Below are 17,351 nucleotides of genomic sequence, written 5' to 3'. Positions count from 1 at the left end.
GCATTTTTTGAAAAAATTTTATTTAAAAATAAATAACATAGAATTACTTCAGTAAGAGCAAACGAACAAATGAATGCTAGATACATAAAAAATTTATAGATACTCAGCGGCAAAAGAATGTAATCGAAGACTTTATCGTCGCCAAAATACTAAAGTTTTAATCTCTTCTAGTTTGCCTTAATTTTTATCAATAACATTAATACAAATGCTCAACAAATTCTTTCAAAAAAAATTCCTCAAAATTATTAATAAGCTTTAATTCAAGTGGCATATGATCCTCTTTTTTATTAAGAGATCTTGGGTTCAAGCCTCATATAGTGCAAACTTAATAAAAAAAAGAGGACAGTCAAAGTGTCGAACTTGATTAATATGTTAATGGTCATTTCGAAAGGAAGAGATAGTCAATTTTTACCAATTTTGTGCAACATTATTATTATTAATTTTATAAATGAAAGAACAGATATTAGAATAGAGTGGTTTCTGCTTTTAACTTATAACTAAAATTTTTTTATAAAAAGGAATAATACATGAAAATTTTAATTCTTCAAATATGATGCTTCTTTTTGTTTTTTTCTAATAATTTTATTTTTGTTAAAAATATTTAAGCCATTTGTACTTAATAAGGCAACAAAACATCAAAACGGTGACAGCAAATATATTTTTGGATAATTTACTGTATACATTGAAATGGTCTAAAAAATAAAAATCACAACTAAGCACAGTTTTTATACAAATTTTTTGTGTTCTTTTTTTTATTAGAAAGAACACAAAATACATTAATTTAATATTCTAATTCTTGAGACAGTATTTTTATACAAATACGATTTTATTTCTGTATTTATATCTCAATATCTTGTACTTATAAACAAATGCGATCTAAATTAAGAGATTCGTTAATATGTTTTTTTATTTTATGTTCTCTCGTTTGATTTTTTTCAAAGTCTTTTCGACCTTATTTCAAACTATTAAAACAAATGGATTTAAAGCCCATTAAATTTAGAAAATGTGAATTAAAAATTAACTTTACTTTCATACATAAAACCAAAGCAGTTCAATATTTGTTGCTCTTTAGTTTTTTTTCAAGGAAGAAGCTCAACACAAATATGTGGTTATAGTTCAAACGAAAGAAATTTAAAACAAGCTATATCCAACAAATACAAACACTATTTTAGCAATCACAAATACAAATCAACTAAAACAAACCCGAGAAGCTATATCTCTACATCAGCACCGCACTCTCATAAAGGTTTCCAAATTTCAACTCTACTGTCGGCATTAGACAAAGGATTTGTGGAGTACATAGACAAATAATACACAAATTAAAATACCCAGAATACACCCACATTATTTTTAATTTCAAGAATACACAGTTTATCAATTGGTCCATTATTTCGACTCCAAAAATACCTCTATTTTTAGTAAATCTCTAATTAGCATCTTAATGTACGGGGGACAAAAATAAGTTTGATGGCAGAGTATTGCAATAGTGATCCACTTAATATTTTTAATGCTTTACTAATTTAAGAACACGATGATAGTTTAGGGTTAAACTATTACCGAGTTGGTATATTAATATTATGAACTAATTTTAGCGAAAATGTAAATTTGGAAGGGGAAAAAATTCAGCTAAGGGTTTAATTTAATTGATAATTTTAAAATACACAATGTAATTTTCAATTGTCTAAAATACAAATAACTTATAACTAAAATTGATAGATGCTTCGATGTAACAACTAATTTAACTGTAAATAGCATGATTTCAAACTGAACCCTTCTTCCTTGAAACCCTACTTTAACCCTTCCCTTCTCTGCTTTCATTTCATTGCAAAAGATTCACCATCTGCGCGGGTCAGATACTCGTTATTCTGATTCACGTACAAAACAAAACAAACTTAGAAAATTCAAGAATGACACGTGCATTTCACGTGGTGATTGTTGCCATGGTGGTGTTCGCCATCATTGGCGTGGCATACGGTGCATCACCATCATCATCATCATCTGGATCTTCCTCCGCCGATGACTATGATTATGACTATTCAGACGGTATCGCTCCTTCACCAAACGCCAAGAACCACCACGTTCCTACCCCTTCTAATGCTACTAAGAACAAGAACGACGATTCTTCACCAAGTGCTGCCTCTAGGCATGTCTCATTCTCTGCCACTGTCGCAGCTGCCACTCCGGCTCTCGTCGCCGCCGCCTTCTATTTCTGATCGTCATTCTTGGCTTCAATATTTTTTTCTTTATTAACAATGTGTAATGTAAAGAAAGAGCGTCTATTGCTCTTGTATTTTCCAGAAATGCACGCCTGTTGTTTTGTGTTTTGGATCTTGTTCTTTAAGACTTCTTAATTATATCCATTAACACATTCTTTTTAAACTAATTTGGAATACTAGGGAAAGTTTTATACAAATTTGAAATCAACTTTTTTTAAAAGAAAAATAAATTAGTATCACTGTTATTAAAATAATAAAATCTGCTTGCGTTTATTTTAATTTGTTGTTTCTTCCTCCATCACACGATTATCAATCAGTGCATCTCATCTTTACAAACTATTCCTTGAAATTTTATTCATTTAAGTTCCTTCTAAAATCAATTTCTGGTGGTCCACCATAAGAACACGATTAAAATTTTAAAATCGCGATAACTGTTTAACTAATTGATTTGCTATGATCCTTTTTTTTTATGGGGAGAAGGAGAAATGTTCGTAATCGAATTTAACTGTTCGGACAATTGGACGATACACATCCAATTTTTAATGTAAACATCATATCCATATTTGATAAGAAATAAATATATTTGTGAGAATAAAGGAAGGATAAGAGTAATTTTAGGAAGTAAAATTAAAATTGAGTTTTAATAGAAGAGAACTCAAAATGTTTAGTAAGGAGTTTTTGTCGGAGAATTTTATTCCTATTCGTTGAAGTTATAGCATAGAGATACTATATATACGTCTCAAGAATTGTAATTGATATCATCAACAATAACAACTATATATACTCACATCTTCTTTTCATATTATTATTATTATTTTATTTTATTTCCTTTTCTTATATAGCGAGTGCATTATTGTGAGTAGTGTTCAATTTCATATTACTTTGTAGCTATTAGAAGTCAAAATTCCGCTGCAGACTCAACAATTGGTATCAAGAGCCAACATTATATTATTCATTATTTGAGTGGTAAAATTCAATTTTGAATATAATGGCTTCTACTAGTAGTAATGTCAAAGTAGGCAAATATGAAATCGAGAAGTTCAATGGAAAAAATGATTTTTCCTATTGGAGGATGCAGATGAAAAATCTGCTTATATCACAAAAGTTACACAAGGCACTAGCAGGAAAAGAGAAAAAGCCGGAAGGAATGGAAGATGAGGATTGGGAAGAATTAGATCTTGAGGCACGGGCTGCAATAATCTTATGCCTTGAGAGGGATGTTGCTTTCTTGGTGAACGAAGAAGCAACTGCAGCAGGCGTCTGGTTAAAGTTAGAGAGTAACTTCATGACGAAGACTCTAACTAACAGGATCTACTTAAAATCCAAATTGTATACATGCAAGATGGAGGAAGGCACCTCAATCCGAGAATATATCAATAAGTTCGACAGGATCATATCAAACTTAAAGGATATAGATGTGAAGGTTGATGATGAAGACCAGGCACTCATATTGTTACTTTCATTACCGAAGTCCTATGAAAATCTGGTGCAGACATTGATGCTGGTAGGTGACACTCTGACCATGGATGAGACGAGGGCATCACTTTTAGCAGATGATCTACGTAAGGTTGCTACAAGTGTAATGTCATCTTCAAATGGAAGAGAGTATAATGATCAAGCACAAGGATTGTTCGCGGCTAGAGGAAGGACTAATGAAAGAGGAAAAGGTAATAAGGGTGGAAAGTCTAGGACAAAATCTAGACCTCACGCGGAAAGAACATGTTTTAAATGTGGTGAGGCTGGACATTTTAAAGCAAATTGTCCAAATAAGAAGATAACTTTCAAGAAACAGAACAACGACAACCCAAAAGAAAAGCAAGAAGCAAGCTACGTCTCAAATGATGAGGAAGATTGTTACTCTGTGACAGAACAATCTTATGAAATTTTCGATAAGTGGATTCTTGATTCAGGAGCCTCTCACCATATGTGTCCAAATAGGAAGTGGTTTACTACCTATGAAAGCATAAATGGTGGCACAGTTTTAATGGGCAATGATCATGCTTGTAAAACTGTGGGATTGGGTACTGTAAGAATCAAGATGCATGATGGTGTCGTAAGAACCTTAAAGGATGTGAGACATATTCCAGACTTGCGAAAAAATCTGATCTCCATAGGTTTGTTGGAGAAAAATGGTTGCAAAATAGTTGCGAAAAATGGAGTACTGAAAGTTGTTCGTGGTTCTTTGGTAGTGATGAAAGGAGTTCGTCATGGTAATCTTTATTCCCTTTTGGGGACAACAGTTATAGGTGAGTTAGCAGTTGGAATCGGTCAAAGTAGAGATCAAACAGATTGCACGAGAATATGGCACATGCGGCTTGGACATATGTCAGAGAAAGGTCTATCATTGCTTTGTGGACAAGGTTTGCTGAAGAATATAAAGAAACCACAAATGGAATTTTGTGAGCATTGTGTGTATGGAAAGGCACATAGGGTGAAGTTTTCTACAAGCAAGCATAAAAGCAGAGGGTTGTTAGACTACGTGCATACTGATGTTTGGGGCCCGGCTAAAGTTACTTCCAAGGGTGGTTCCAGGTATTTTGTTACTTTTGTTGATGATTATTCCAGGTATGTTTGGATTTACTTCCTCAAACATAAGAATGAGGTATTCGATACTTTTAAGCGATGGAGAGCAATGGTTGAAAACCAAACAGGTAGGAAGCTGAAAACTCTACGATCTGATAATGGCACAGAGTACACGGATGGGGCTTTCAAGGAGTTTTGTGACCGAGAAGGCATTACAAGACCCTGGACAGTTAGAGAAACACCACAACAGAATGGAGTCGCCGAACGACTGAATCGTACGCTACTTGAGAAGGCAAGGTGTATGCGCTCTAATTCTGGGTTAGGCAGAGAATGGTGGGCAGAATCGATTGCTACAGCTTGCTACATAGTGAATCGATCCCCACATTCTTCTCTAGATGGAGACACACCTTATAAGGTATGGTCAGGGGAACATGCAGATTACGAGAAACTCAGAGTCTTTGGATGCACAGCCTACTATCATGTTAAAGATAATAAGCTTGATGATAGAGCTAAGAAGGCAATCTTTTTGGGGTATCCAAGAGGGGTTCAAGGCTATCGCCTCTGGAGTGTAAATGATTCTAAGTTTGTAATTAGCAGGGATGTTACCTTTGATGAACGATCTATGGTAGCTTTGTCTAAAGATGTGGTGCCAGATGATGGTGATGTTGGAAAAACTTCAAATACTCAAGTGGTGGAGATAGAGTCTAAATACCAACAAATAGACTCTAATAATGTTCAGGTGGAGCATCCTAATGCTACTCGAGATGACGCAGAAGATGAACTTGATCATGAGGAAATTCAGCGAGAAAATGCACATGCATTACAACAGCAGCAGCAGGATTCTTTGGCATATACTAGGCCAAAGAGGAATTATAAATTTGTTCAGAAGTTCGGGTCAGACAAGCCTTTGAGACATTATGGGCAGCTAAACCTGGTAGATTATGCACTCTCAGTGGAGGATGATGAGCCGGTCACCTTCAAACAGGCTATCAAAGACAAAGATAGAGAGAGTTGGTTTGTCGCTATGGAGGAAGAGATGCAATCTCTTCATAAGAACAAGACATGGGATGTGGTCCCATTGCCCGTGGGAAAGACTGCAATTGGTTGTAAGTGGGTGTATAAAAGAAAAGAAGATCCTACTAAGTCAGATGGTACAAGATTCAAAGCTAGGTTAGTAGCAAAGGGATTTGCACAGAAAGAAGGTGTTGATTACAATGAGATATTTTCTCCTGTGGTGAAACACACTTCCATAAGGGTGCTTTTAAGTCTTGTTGCTCATAGTAATCTTGAGTTGGAACAACTAGACGTGAAGACTGCATTCTTGCACGGTGACTTAGAGGAAGAAATCTACATGTATCAACCTGAGGGTTTCAAGGTTGAGGGTAAAGAAAGTCAGGTATGTCGCTTGAGGAAATCGCTATATGGATTAAAACAATCTCCTCGGCAATGGTATAAGCGATTTGACTCCTTTATGTTAAAACAAAGTTTTTCCAGAAGTAATTATGATTGTTGTGTATACATTCGTAAGCTTCCTGGAGGTGATTATATCTATCTTCTATTGTATGTGGATGACATGCTTATTGCCTCTAAGAGCAAGGTAGAGATAGATATGTTAAAGGTTCAACTTGGTAAAGAATTTGAAACAAAAGACTTGGGTGCTGCACGAAAAATATTAGGCATGGAAATTAAAAGGGAGAGATCAAGCCAAAAATTGTTCTTGAGCCAAAGAGGATACATTGAGCGCGTCATTGAAAGATTTGAAATGAAAAATGCTAAATCAGTGGTAACGCCGTTGGCTCCACATTTTAGGCTCTCTGGTAAACAATCTCCCACAACAGCAGAGGATAAGGCTTACATGGAAAATGTACCTTATGCTAGTGCAGTCGGTAGCCTAATGTATGCTATGGTATGTACACGCCCAGATATTTCACAGGCAGTCAGTGTCGTTAGCAGGTTCATGGCAAACCCGGGTAAGGCACACTGGGAAGCAGTCAAGTGGATATTAAGATACTTGAAGGGTACCATTGACACAGGTTTATGCTTTAGTGGAAAATCATGTCAAATCAGCGGCTTTGTTGATTCTGATTATGCTGGTGATCTAGATAGAAGACGTTCTATGACTGGTTATGTATATAAAATACAAGGTGCTCCAGTTAGTTGGCGATCGATGTTACAAGCTACAGTGGCACTATCTACTACAGAAGCTGAGTACATGGCAGTAGCAGAAGGGGTGAAAGAAGCATTGTGGCTAAGAGGTCTTCTAGATGATTTGGGGTTGAAGCAAGATTGCGTGAATCTGAGTTGTGATAGTCAAAGTGCAATTCATTTGGCTAAAAATCAGGTTCATCATGCTCGTACCAAGCATATTGATGTAAGATATCACTTCGTGCGCGATGTTATAGAGAAAGGTAACATTTCTCTTATAAAAGTACACACAGATGAAAACCCTGCTGATATGTTGACTAAAGTAGTGTCAGGAAACAAGTTCCAACACTGTTTGGAATTGCTCAATATTGCTTCATGTTAGGCATTACATGGAGAAATAGAAGAACTACGATTGGTTTGATCCTGAACAAGGACACGTACGCAGTCATTGTAAAATTGACACAACCATATATGAATACCACACTTTGATCGTCCAAAATTTGAGTAGATTTCAAATTGTGACCGAGGTGGAGAATTGTGAGAATAAAGGAAGGATAAGAGTAATTTTAGGAAGTAAAATTAAAATTGAGTTTTAATAGAAGAGAACTCAAAATGTTTAGTAAGGAGTTTTTGTCGGAGAATTTTATTCCTATTCGTTGAAGTTATAGCATAGAGATACTATATATACGTCTCAAGAATTGTAATTGATATCATCAACAATAACAACTATATATACTCACATCTTCTTTTCATATTATTATTATTATTTTATTTTATTTCCTTTTCTTATATAGCGAGTGCATTATTGTGAGTAGTGTTCAATTTCATATTACTTTGTAGTTATTAGAAGTCAAAATTCCACTGCAGACTCAACAATATTCAATATTATGAACTAATAAATAATTTATATTTATCCTACCTCCTTGTCTAAAGACTATTTGCCACATTACCACATTTTAAAGCACTGTATTTAACCAAAAACCACAATGTGATCAATTATTATTATTCTCATTGTGGTGACTAATCATGAAGAGGAAAAAAAAAGAAAAAGAAGATAGCGTAAATCATGAAGAGGAAAAAAAAAGAAAAAGAAGATAGCGTAAGACTTGACAGGCATTTGCTGCTTGATTACATCTGCTGGCTCATTCCAAGGGTGTAATATAGTGTGATCAATTATTAAGTTCTCAAACTAATTTAGGTCGGTGGAGTGGTCAACTCATTCGTCCGCTTAAACAAGTGTGATTTGCGATAAATTAGTTTTTAGTCTATCAAGATGAACAATATATTAAATTCTTTTTTTTTGTGTATATTTTTTAAATTTCATTCATAGAATTTAAAAATAAAAAATAATTCTATTTTATTTTATAAAAAATATTAAAGGACTAATAAAATTTATTTTTTGGTCAATTATTAACCAATAATATTTAAAAATATATTATTAAATTATTAGACTAAAAAAATTATTTCAATCACTAAAAATACGAAATAAAAACAATAAATTTTGTTAGTTTTTGAACTTTCCTACTTTATTTTTACTTTTAGATAAATTAAGCACATTTTTTATAAGCACCAAAGACTTAAGTTAGGAGACCTGTTAGGGTTTAGCGTGATTTTCAAGTCCTTGTATGTGAGAGTCGAAAAAAGAGTGTGAACAAATCAATCTGAGCGTAAAAGTGAGGATATGGAGGAAAGGGAGACGTGAAGGAGAGAGGTTGATGGCCTCAATCGGAGTCAAGGTCATGTTGGTGAGAGTGAGGATGATATTGTAGTATTGGAGGAGAATGACATTAGGGCTGGGTTGGAAAAGTGCTCACGGAGTCTAGTAGGAAGGATTATGGCGGATAAGAGCTTCACCATTGGAGCCATAGAAGCTGCCCTTCAACGCTATATAGAACCAACCGGAAGGATTGAGAATTAAGGCCCATGGAGAGAATGTGTATCAGTTTTTCTTTGCAAAGGAGGCTGATGTAGTAAGGGTGGAATGAGGGTCGCCATGGTTGTTTAAGCAATTTATGATTCATCTGAAAAGATTGGAGTTTGAAATGCAGATCGAAGAAAAAGACTACACTCTGATCCTGATGTGATTTCAACTTTGGAACATGCCCGAATACTGCAAGACTCATGAGACAGCAAAGAAAATTGGTAAAAAGCAGAAAAGAGGAGAGAATTATGAAGGTGAGGATCAATCTCAATGTTAGTTTACTAAAGAGCTTCTCTAACCTATCCCTGAAAGAACAAAACCACTCCCTTCCCTCACAACCATGCTACAACCCACCATATAAACCAAAGGAAACATAATCAGGCCTTATTACAAGATCTTAACCCCCATCACAAAGCCAGCAAGCATAACAACCACAATCCACACACCAACCACATAATCAACCTATAATACATTAGCCATCCATTAACCCCAAACACTCATCTAAATCCAGAAACGAACATCCAACAAAACCAAAAATAAACTGAACCTAAAATCTTTCAATTATCCAAACTAAACTATTTCAACAATCTTTTGGTGTTATGGAGGTTGGGAGGGCTGGAGAACTGGGAACCTTTAATATAGGCAGCGATAAGGTCAAATTAAGGAAGGTGTGAAGAGAAGGAAGCTGAAACAGATAGTAAGAAGGAATTCTGGGGAAGGAACAATACCCCATGTGACTGGCTTAAAGAGGAGATCACGAGAGATGGAGATAGGAGGGGAAGGAGAGCAGATGGTTTTGCAGAAAGAAACTATTGTTGAACTGGGAGAGGGTGCTAACCCGCAAAAGACACCCCACGAGCCATGAAGATGGTCATGTGGAACTGGCTGAGTTTGGAAAAACTCCTGATAATTCACAACATTAAAACGATCATGAAACCCTATTCCCCCAGGTGATTTTATTTGTGAAACTAAAAACCAAACCTCGCTTGTGGAGAGAAGATTGAAAGAGTGCGGATTTGATGACATATATTGTGTAGAGACAAGAGGTTTATCAGGTGGACTAGCCCTGGCATGGAAAGGAGGTATGAAGGTGCAACTGATGTGAGGAGAATTTTTTGTGTGGTTTTCTATTAAGGACCACGAAACGTAGATTGTTTGGAATATCGTTGCTGTCCATTTACACAGTGCAGAGCAACAGCAACAAAGGCAGTTCGAAGAGTTGCTGGAAATTATTAGATGACTTGGGCACAGGTACGTGGTCATAGGGGATTTTAATGCAATCTTGACAGCAGGGGAGAAAGAAGGAGGTAGGGATAAATCACCGCAATATATTCAGCAGTTTCAACATTTTATCAACCAAGGTAAGCTAGTCGATATGGGCTACATAGGAGGAAGGTTTACATGGTGGAACAAAAGCTACCAAGAAAGATCGATAAGAAAACGCCTTGACAGAGCTCTCATCTCTAGCTCATTACGACTTGACTACCCAATGGCTACTATAACACATTTAGAGGAAACTGGGTCTGACCATAAACTGATACTGATGAGTACAAACCCGCTGCAAGTGAAAGCAAAGAGGAGATTCCGGTTCCAAGAGCGCTGTTGTGGTAAAGAAGAGACTGACCATATCATAGAAGAAGCTTGGAAAAAAGAAGTGATTGGCTCCCCAATGTTCTACTTATTTCAAAAACTTAAGGGATGCCAACATGAATTAGTGAAATGGCAAGCATCGGAGCCGAGCAACTCAAAAAAGGAGATTATGAGACTGGAAGGGCTGCTTTCTGCAGCCAAGGAGAACCCAACTTTGGCAAATAAAGAACATATTATGGAGTTGGAAAAAACCTATCCCAAGCGTGTATTCTGGAAAGAGAAGTCTCCAGTAAGGTGGCTGAGATAGGGAGACCAAAACACAAAATTCTTCCATGCACAGCATCAAGCAAGACAAAAGGAACAAAATATGGAAATTAGAGGATGAGAATGGGGAATGGTGTACTTCTCCTGAAGAAATTGGCACTCGAGCTCAAAGATTCTTTGAAGATCTATTTAAGAGTGGCTGCCCACAAGACCCTCAGAAACCTCTTGCAAGAGTTTACAAGAAGAGTGTCAGAGAGATGAACAGAAATCTGCGCAAGCCAGTTACCGATGACGAGATCAAAAGGGCTGTATTTTCAATCAATGCAGAGGCAGCACTAAGTGATGACGGATTTATAGCTAAGTTTTTTCAGTTTTATTGGTATACTATCAAATATGATGTTCTTAAAGCAGTGAAAAGTTTCTTTAGAGGAGGACAGATGCTTAGAAGCTCTAATCACACGCAAATATGTCTTATCCCAAAGTTACAAAACATGACTACCATGAATCATGTCAGACCGATTAATCTTAGCACTGTTTTTTTATAAAATAATAACAAAAGTGTTAGTGCACAGACTACAGCCCTACATGGACAACATCATAGGCAGTCAATAGAGTGCTTTTATCCGTGGGAGACTCATTAGTGATAACATTTTAGTGGCACATGAATGCATGCATTACTTAAAGAATAAGTTAGGAGGCAGTAATGATATGGCATTAAAGATTGATATGAGTAAGGTCTATGATCGAGTGGAATGAAGTTTTGTGTGGTTTTTAATGGAGAAGATGGGATTTTATTCAAGATGGATAGGATGGATAAGGCGTGTGTAACTACGACTTCTTATTCTGTTATTGTGGATAGCTTTCCTATTGGCTTTTTCAAACCAAGCAGAGGGCTCTGGCAAAGAGATCCCCTCTCACCATATCTCTTTATCATTTGTGCAGAAAGTTTATCTTATTTGCTCCACGACAAAGAACAGAATAACAGGATACAGAGACTAAGGCTGAATAGTAGATGCCCTTCTATAACCCACCTCCTATTCGCAGATGACTCCTTTCTTTTCTGTAAGGCTACTAGAGCTAATTGTGAAAACCTACTCCAAACAATACAGCGATACTGTGACATCAGTAGGTAGGCGATAAATTTGAGCAAATCAGCAGTGTACTTTAGTAAAAATACACCCCAACAAACAAGAGGAGAGTTGGCAGCAGCACTCAAAGTCCCGAATGTTGGATCCCAAGATAAATACCTGGGACTTCCATCAATTATTGGCAGATCAAAAAAGAAAACTTTTCCTGTGTTAAAGAAAAAGTCATGAAAAAACTTTAACATTGGAAGCGGTCTTTCCTATCAGCAAGCGGCAGGGAAGTACTTATTAAGGCGATTGGGACAGCAATTCCGATTTATTCGCTGGGTTGTTTCAAGCTCCCGGAGACCTTATTAGATGAGCTGCATAGAATGATGATGCAGTTTTGGTGGGAAAAGAAACATAATGAAAGAAAAACGCTTGTACGTATAATATCACTGATTTTACATTATGTGACTGAAACATAAAAAATATGTGTGATTCACATTAACCCGATTCTAACCTGCAATAGTGCTTATTTGTATTACAATTCCATCCCAATGAATTAAGCTTCCTACCTAGTAAAGTGCTCAGCGGAATGATCAGTCCAAGCAACAAATGAAAAAATACAGATCTTCATCAAACTCTAAGCTGAACACCAAAAATTGCAATTCAGCTGAGCCAGCTATTTGGTGAAGATTGGTTTCTATAAAAGCATTAAGTAACATCTAGACCTACTGGCAACCATATCACACATCTGATGAAAGTAACTCCCAAAGAGAGAACAGCAAGAAGAAAAAGTGGAAATATATTTTCTCACTGAATATACATATTCTACACCAACTTCTGCCACCCTGAAGGACAAAGGTGGGAAGAAAGCACAGGAGGTGAATTGCGGATCAATATAAGCAGAGGCATTCATTCAAGCTTTTAATCAAGAAACTCCATTTGCATGATCAGCTAATTTGTCTTTACTTCAGTACATCCCTTTGAAAACAGGATTTGTCCGACAAATGCTTGCTCCATATTCCTCATATTCTGCTTTTGTATGACAAGCCTGCACATTTTATCAGGAAATTTCAAAATAAGCAGGAAGCAAAGATTAGGTAAGTTGGCTTCAATTTGAAAAGAGGTGATATACCTATCATAGGGAGGCAAGTCATCGAGAGAATAACATTATCACAAGAAAACACATTGCAAGCAAACTAGTTTCTTAGGCACCAAACTATTTCTTATTCCCAAATCTAGCAACCCATACCATATGCATCTACTTTGTTAGCATGATTGATATCACAAATTCATTTAGCAAGATGACCAAGCACATTAGATTTTTAGAACTAAAAACAAAACAAAAAACAGGAAGAGCAGAACCCAAACCAACAAATTTTGACCCAACAGTCTGTGTTACGTATCCTATATGGGGTTTAGGGAAGAGAAATAGAAAGTAAGGGTATTTTTTTGGAAAAAAGTCTTGCAACTAACTTTGACAGTTTGTCAGAGTAGTGGTGTATGGCCATTTTTGTTAGAGGAGAGACAGAAATGAGATTGCAAATGAGAGGAGGAGAGTTAGAGGGATTCATCTTAGAAATTAGGCTGAACAAAACCCATAGTAGAGTAATAGCCTCTCAAATGCTACTTGTATCTTCCCTTTTTCTGCATATTTCTTACTAAATTCCCTATACATTCAGGTCAAGAATGATATCTCAATGATATCATTGAGCCCCTCTGCTTCAATGCTAAGTACCCAAAGAAAGTGGGAAACCACACCTTAAAAGCTAGCTATTAAGGGGGACAAACTACTCTCCTTAAATACAACATCAAGCATCCCATACTACTTGATGTCGGACTTTGGGCACCCCATAATACCCATGTCTCTAACATTCTATTCCACCTTCTTCTATTTTCCACTCTATTATCTGTTTCATCCTTTAGTTGGGTTGCCATGGTAATAGCATCCTACAGTCTCCAATCAAAATTGATCATGTAAAAGGGAGAATTTGGACACATTTCTCAGTCTCACAAGCCAGTGCCAGTAAACTAGTGGGACAGAAAAGTAGTGACTAGGAGATGCAAAGCATGTTGCTTCCAGACCCAATCAGGGAAAAAGGCTGTCATAAATTAAATACCGCAAAAAATTCAGGGGTTGATGCAAGCACCGAGCCTCCAAACCAGACTGCAAATCTCTGGACAGAATGGCTGACTACATTGACTTCCACTGGTTGTGACTGAGATCCAAATAAAAAAATAAATTAAAAAAATGATAATATGGCCACATTGTTCGTGCAAGTGTGTGCAAGAGAATGAGAAGAAACACAGAATAAATAAGTTGAAAAGTGTTAACTCTTACTTTAATCTCCCCATTTAGACGTGCATCAGATGCATGTACACGAGCATCCACTATTTTCTTCAGATCGCGTTGCAACCTCCTGTGAAAATCTTTGAACATGGTTGATCCTCCAGATAACACTATATTCTGAAATAAAAAAGAATGAGAAAACAGTATAGAGCTCACTATTAATATCATCATCTCTTATCTCTTATGACTGCCACTTGGTCACATTTTAGTAACACAATTCTTTAAAAATATAAATATATAACTGCACAATTATACTAAAAAGGTGACTTAATAGGCATGATACTGCTTGTTCAGATGCTATTCACAAGCCCTGATAAAAGATGAGGGTGGTATTAGTCCTTCAGCAACTAAAACAAAACTTTGTCAAATTTCTATGACATGGATAGAGGGCTTGAACTTATAATATCGGAAATTAAATTTCTTGGGCAGGCCAGCAGGCTGATAACACTTGACAATAGCATCATACAACTTGGACACTGGGTCAACAACAGAGTAAAACCCCAAGCTTAAATTTGTTTTAAACCCTAACTAGTTTCAAGGTAAAAGTTGACTATTCACTATTCACTGTCATGTTAAAGCAACTCTTGGGAGGCCTTTATGGTTCACCAAGTAAATCAATGGCTTGGTACTTCACCTTGTATAATGCTCTTCTTGTGTCAATCGGGGCAGACTGAATGCACTTGTCTATTACAACTGGCAAAGGAGTGGAAAAGTCACTGCTATATATCTCAGGATTAAAGAAAACCTGCAGAAAAGGGAAGACATACAGATCTCTTTAATGTATATAATGACCCAAACCTATATAATAGTTTCACAACAGAAAAGTTTGAGTCCCCAATTCAGACATCAAGGATATATATCTAAACTTTGGGAGATAGGTTCAGTTAGCCTTATTGAAAATACCATGTGACATAAAAGGTACAAGGAAACAAGTAAATACATCCAACCAACAGCCTCGAAGGCAGATATATGTATGCTTATTTTAGAAAATCTAATGAACCCATAAAACAAACCTCGGGGCCAAGAAACCGTTCATAGCCAATGTCACATGAATATGGAGCCCCCGTCTTTGGTTTGATACCTCTCCATTGCCTTATATACTTTGATGGTTCTTTGTCATGTTTATTGAACTCCTAAATAAGTGAGAAAGTTTTAACTCTTGTTAGAAAGGAAAATCAATAATCCCAAAGATTATCTTTATGTCCCTTAATTTGCAAAGAAGCTGGGTAAAACTGTTGGCTTAAGTAACCCCTCACATGACGATAAACCAGTAATGAACTCAGAAGTCAGGACAACCTTAACAATGTCGGAGCATGTGTAGCAATACATTTCCTTCACTTTCCGAGCCACTTCAAAAGAGTCTTCTGGTGGTATATTCTCTCCTCTTTCCTACATGAAATAATGTTGATGTGAGACAATTCATGAACCTCAATTAGCAAAACGCAGATCCACAAATACCTAGATTTCTATTTTCTACAACCTAAGCAAGTATGAAACATACTCAGCAGGTAGCTTAGTTACATTTAGTGTGAACATTCAACATAAGAAAGAAGAGGATTCAAATAACCCACAGATACTCACATTTGATTATTAGCCAAAAACAGGCAGCACTACTAATTCTCTATATTCAACATGATTACCTACCCGCATAAGCTGCTGGACAAAAAGTGTAACATCCTTTCCAGCAATAGGAACTGATTTGATGCTACTCCCAATGACATAGCCGTCTGCAACAGGTACAACATGTGTAGCCCCATCTCCAACATCCACCACAACTCCTGTCATCTCACACTAAGAAGAATTCTAGATCAGCTTAAAAAGAACAAAAGGATATAGCAGATGTTTTAAAAATCAAGTAATTTCTTGACAACTCTGAATGAACTGTTATCAAGTTTAAATGTAAACATGTGGTAGCAATATCACGAGAAAATCCCCCTGGCTTGCACTATATAGTCATTTTTTATTCAAGACATGGTGAGCCTAAAATTGAAGGGTCTCATCAGTCATAAAATAACCTATGAACATGTTTAGATATTTAGCAAAGTAGTTGTGCTAGTGCAGCCCGTAAGAGATTTTGCAGAAGCTTATATAATTAACACCCTAAGAATTAATCACTCAATTCAAAGTCTATCAACTCACAATATATCATCATGATTCATGAGTGAAACCAACCAACCTTAGATGTTGTGTAGCCAGCTGCAAGAGCTAAAACCGAATTTACGGCAATGTATAATCCAGGTACATTAAAAGTCTCAAACATGATTTCACCGGTATATTCGCGACTCTCGGGCGCAGTCAAAGGACTCTCAGTCAAAAGAAAATAGTGATCCTCCGGATCACACCTCAGGTAGTTAAATATGCACTGCTGCCAGAACCTCTCCATGGAGTCCCAATTTTCAACCTGGCCATGCTGAATCGGGTAGCTTAGACTATAGGTGCTGCTAGATCGAGACTTAGCAAGGGCCTCATCCCCAATGAAGAAATCAAGATCCGCCATGACCCCAGCATTGTGCTGGGCGATCCAATTGGCCTTAGAAGAGGTCCTTGATTGATTGAGGAACGACTCGTTAAGTGCAACCACCGTTGGAACAATAAAGCACGGCTCAACGTTGCCGGCAAAACCCATCTTCGTATACCTGCAGCACAACAACCACAAAATTAAGAAAAACAAATACCGGGGCATTTCAGCAAACACCTGGTGTCCCTCTTTTGATAAACAGGATAAAAAGAGTACCCGGAGCCATTATCAATAACTACAGCAGGACGAGAAGCAGCAGGGTCCATAAGTGGTGAGGAAGAAGACAGTTAGGGTGGATCTGCGAGCGAGATCCAAGATTGCGAGGGAGGGAGAGGATCAACGTTGAAAATTGATATACGCTCTCGTTGACAGGGAATGGGGAAAAACTGAAAAAGTGAATAAGAAAAACATATAATAAAGTAAGGAACACATTAGAAGATTTAGTGCGTAAAAGACATATGTATATTGGAGTGAGCAATGGTTCACCAACTCAAACAGAGCATCCGCATGAATTTTCTCTCACTAGAAACCCCCTTGAATAAAGTTTTTCTTCTAATATTCGTTTCTTTCTTTGTGTAATCCCTTAACTTTCAATTTACTTCAGATAGTGTTGAATTAAGTACAGGGGTTAGTTATGTTTTGTTTATGAGCTAATTTTATTGCAGTTTATCCAAAAAAGAAAAAAGAAAAAAGAAAAGAAAAGAAGAGAACTTGTTTCACTGGTCGAACCTCGTGATCATTTTCCATTTCATTT

At 36.6% G+C, this 17,351-nt stretch overlaps 2 protein-coding genes across 4 annotated transcripts; one reads left to right on the top strand and one right to left on the bottom strand.

The window, feature by feature from the left end:
* The first annotated feature begins 9,568 nt into the window (after positions 1-9,568).
* On the top strand, positions 9,569-10,702 carry LOC140174742 (uncharacterized). Its single transcript, XM_072200251.1, has 4 exons — positions 9,569-9,635; positions 9,756-9,887; positions 9,991-10,056; positions 10,098-10,702. Exons 1-4 carry the CDS (start codon positions 9,569-9,571, stop codon positions 10,700-10,702), a joined length of 870 nt encoding a protein of 289 aa, XP_072056352.1.
* Positions 10,703-12,150: 1,448 nt separating this feature from the next.
* On the bottom strand, positions 12,151-17,351 carry LOC112707601 (actin-related protein 3). 3 transcript variants are annotated; one of them, XM_025759404.2, is made up of 10 exons: positions 17,084-17,351; positions 16,814-16,983; positions 16,256-16,715; positions 15,724-15,870; positions 15,376-15,468; positions 15,093-15,212; positions 14,714-14,824; positions 14,071-14,196; positions 13,850-13,948; positions 12,151-12,780 (listed from the first exon to the last, which is right to left on the bottom strand). In XM_025759404.2, the coding sequence occupies exons 2-10, from the start codon at positions 16,861-16,863 to the stop codon at positions 12,700-12,702; spliced, it is 1,287 nt and encodes a 428-aa protein (XP_025615189.1). In that variant the 5' UTR covers positions 16,864-16,983; positions 17,084-17,351; the 3' UTR covers positions 12,151-12,699. The 3 variants fall into 3 exon arrangements, with proteins under 3 accessions (XP_025615189.1, XP_072057451.1, XP_025615190.1); XM_072201350.1 differs by having other exon boundaries at positions 17,327-17,351; XM_025759405.3 differs by having other exon boundaries at positions 17,088-17,322.

This window comes from Arachis hypogaea, chromosome 8 (assembly GCF_003086295.3).
Source record: "Arachis hypogaea cultivar Tifrunner chromosome 8, arahy.Tifrunner.gnm2.J5K5, whole genome shotgun sequence".
NCBI lineage: Eukaryota > Viridiplantae > Streptophyta > Magnoliopsida > Fabales > Fabaceae > Arachis > Arachis hypogaea.
The sequence above is the reverse complement of the archived record's forward strand: the minus strand, read 5'-3'. Positions and strand labels throughout refer to the sequence as shown.

Coding starts and splice junctions, on each gene's coding strand:
- LOC140174742 (XM_072200251.1), top strand. CDS start 9,569: ATGGAGATAGGAGGGGAAGGAGAGCAGATGGTTTTGCAGAAAGAAACT. Junction 9,888..9,990: donor AGCCCTGGCATGGAAAGGAG/GTATGAAGGTGC, acceptor CCATTTACACAG/TGCAGAGCAACAGCAACAAA. Junction 10,057..10,097: donor ATTAGATGACTTGGGCACAG/GTACGTGGTCAT, acceptor TCTTGACAGCAG/GGGAGAAAGAAGGAGGTAGG.
- LOC112707601 (XM_025759404.2), bottom strand. CDS start 16,863: ATGGACCCTGCTGCTTCTCGTCCTGCTGTAGTTATTGATAATGGCTCC. Junction 15,871..16,255: donor CTGGCTACACAACATCTAAG/GTTGGTTGGTTT, acceptor AATTCTTCTTAG/TGTGAGATGACAGGAGTTGT. Junction 15,469..15,723: donor TTGTCCAGCAGCTTATGCGG/GTAGGTAATCAT, acceptor TATTTCATGTAG/GAAAGAGGAGAGAATATACC.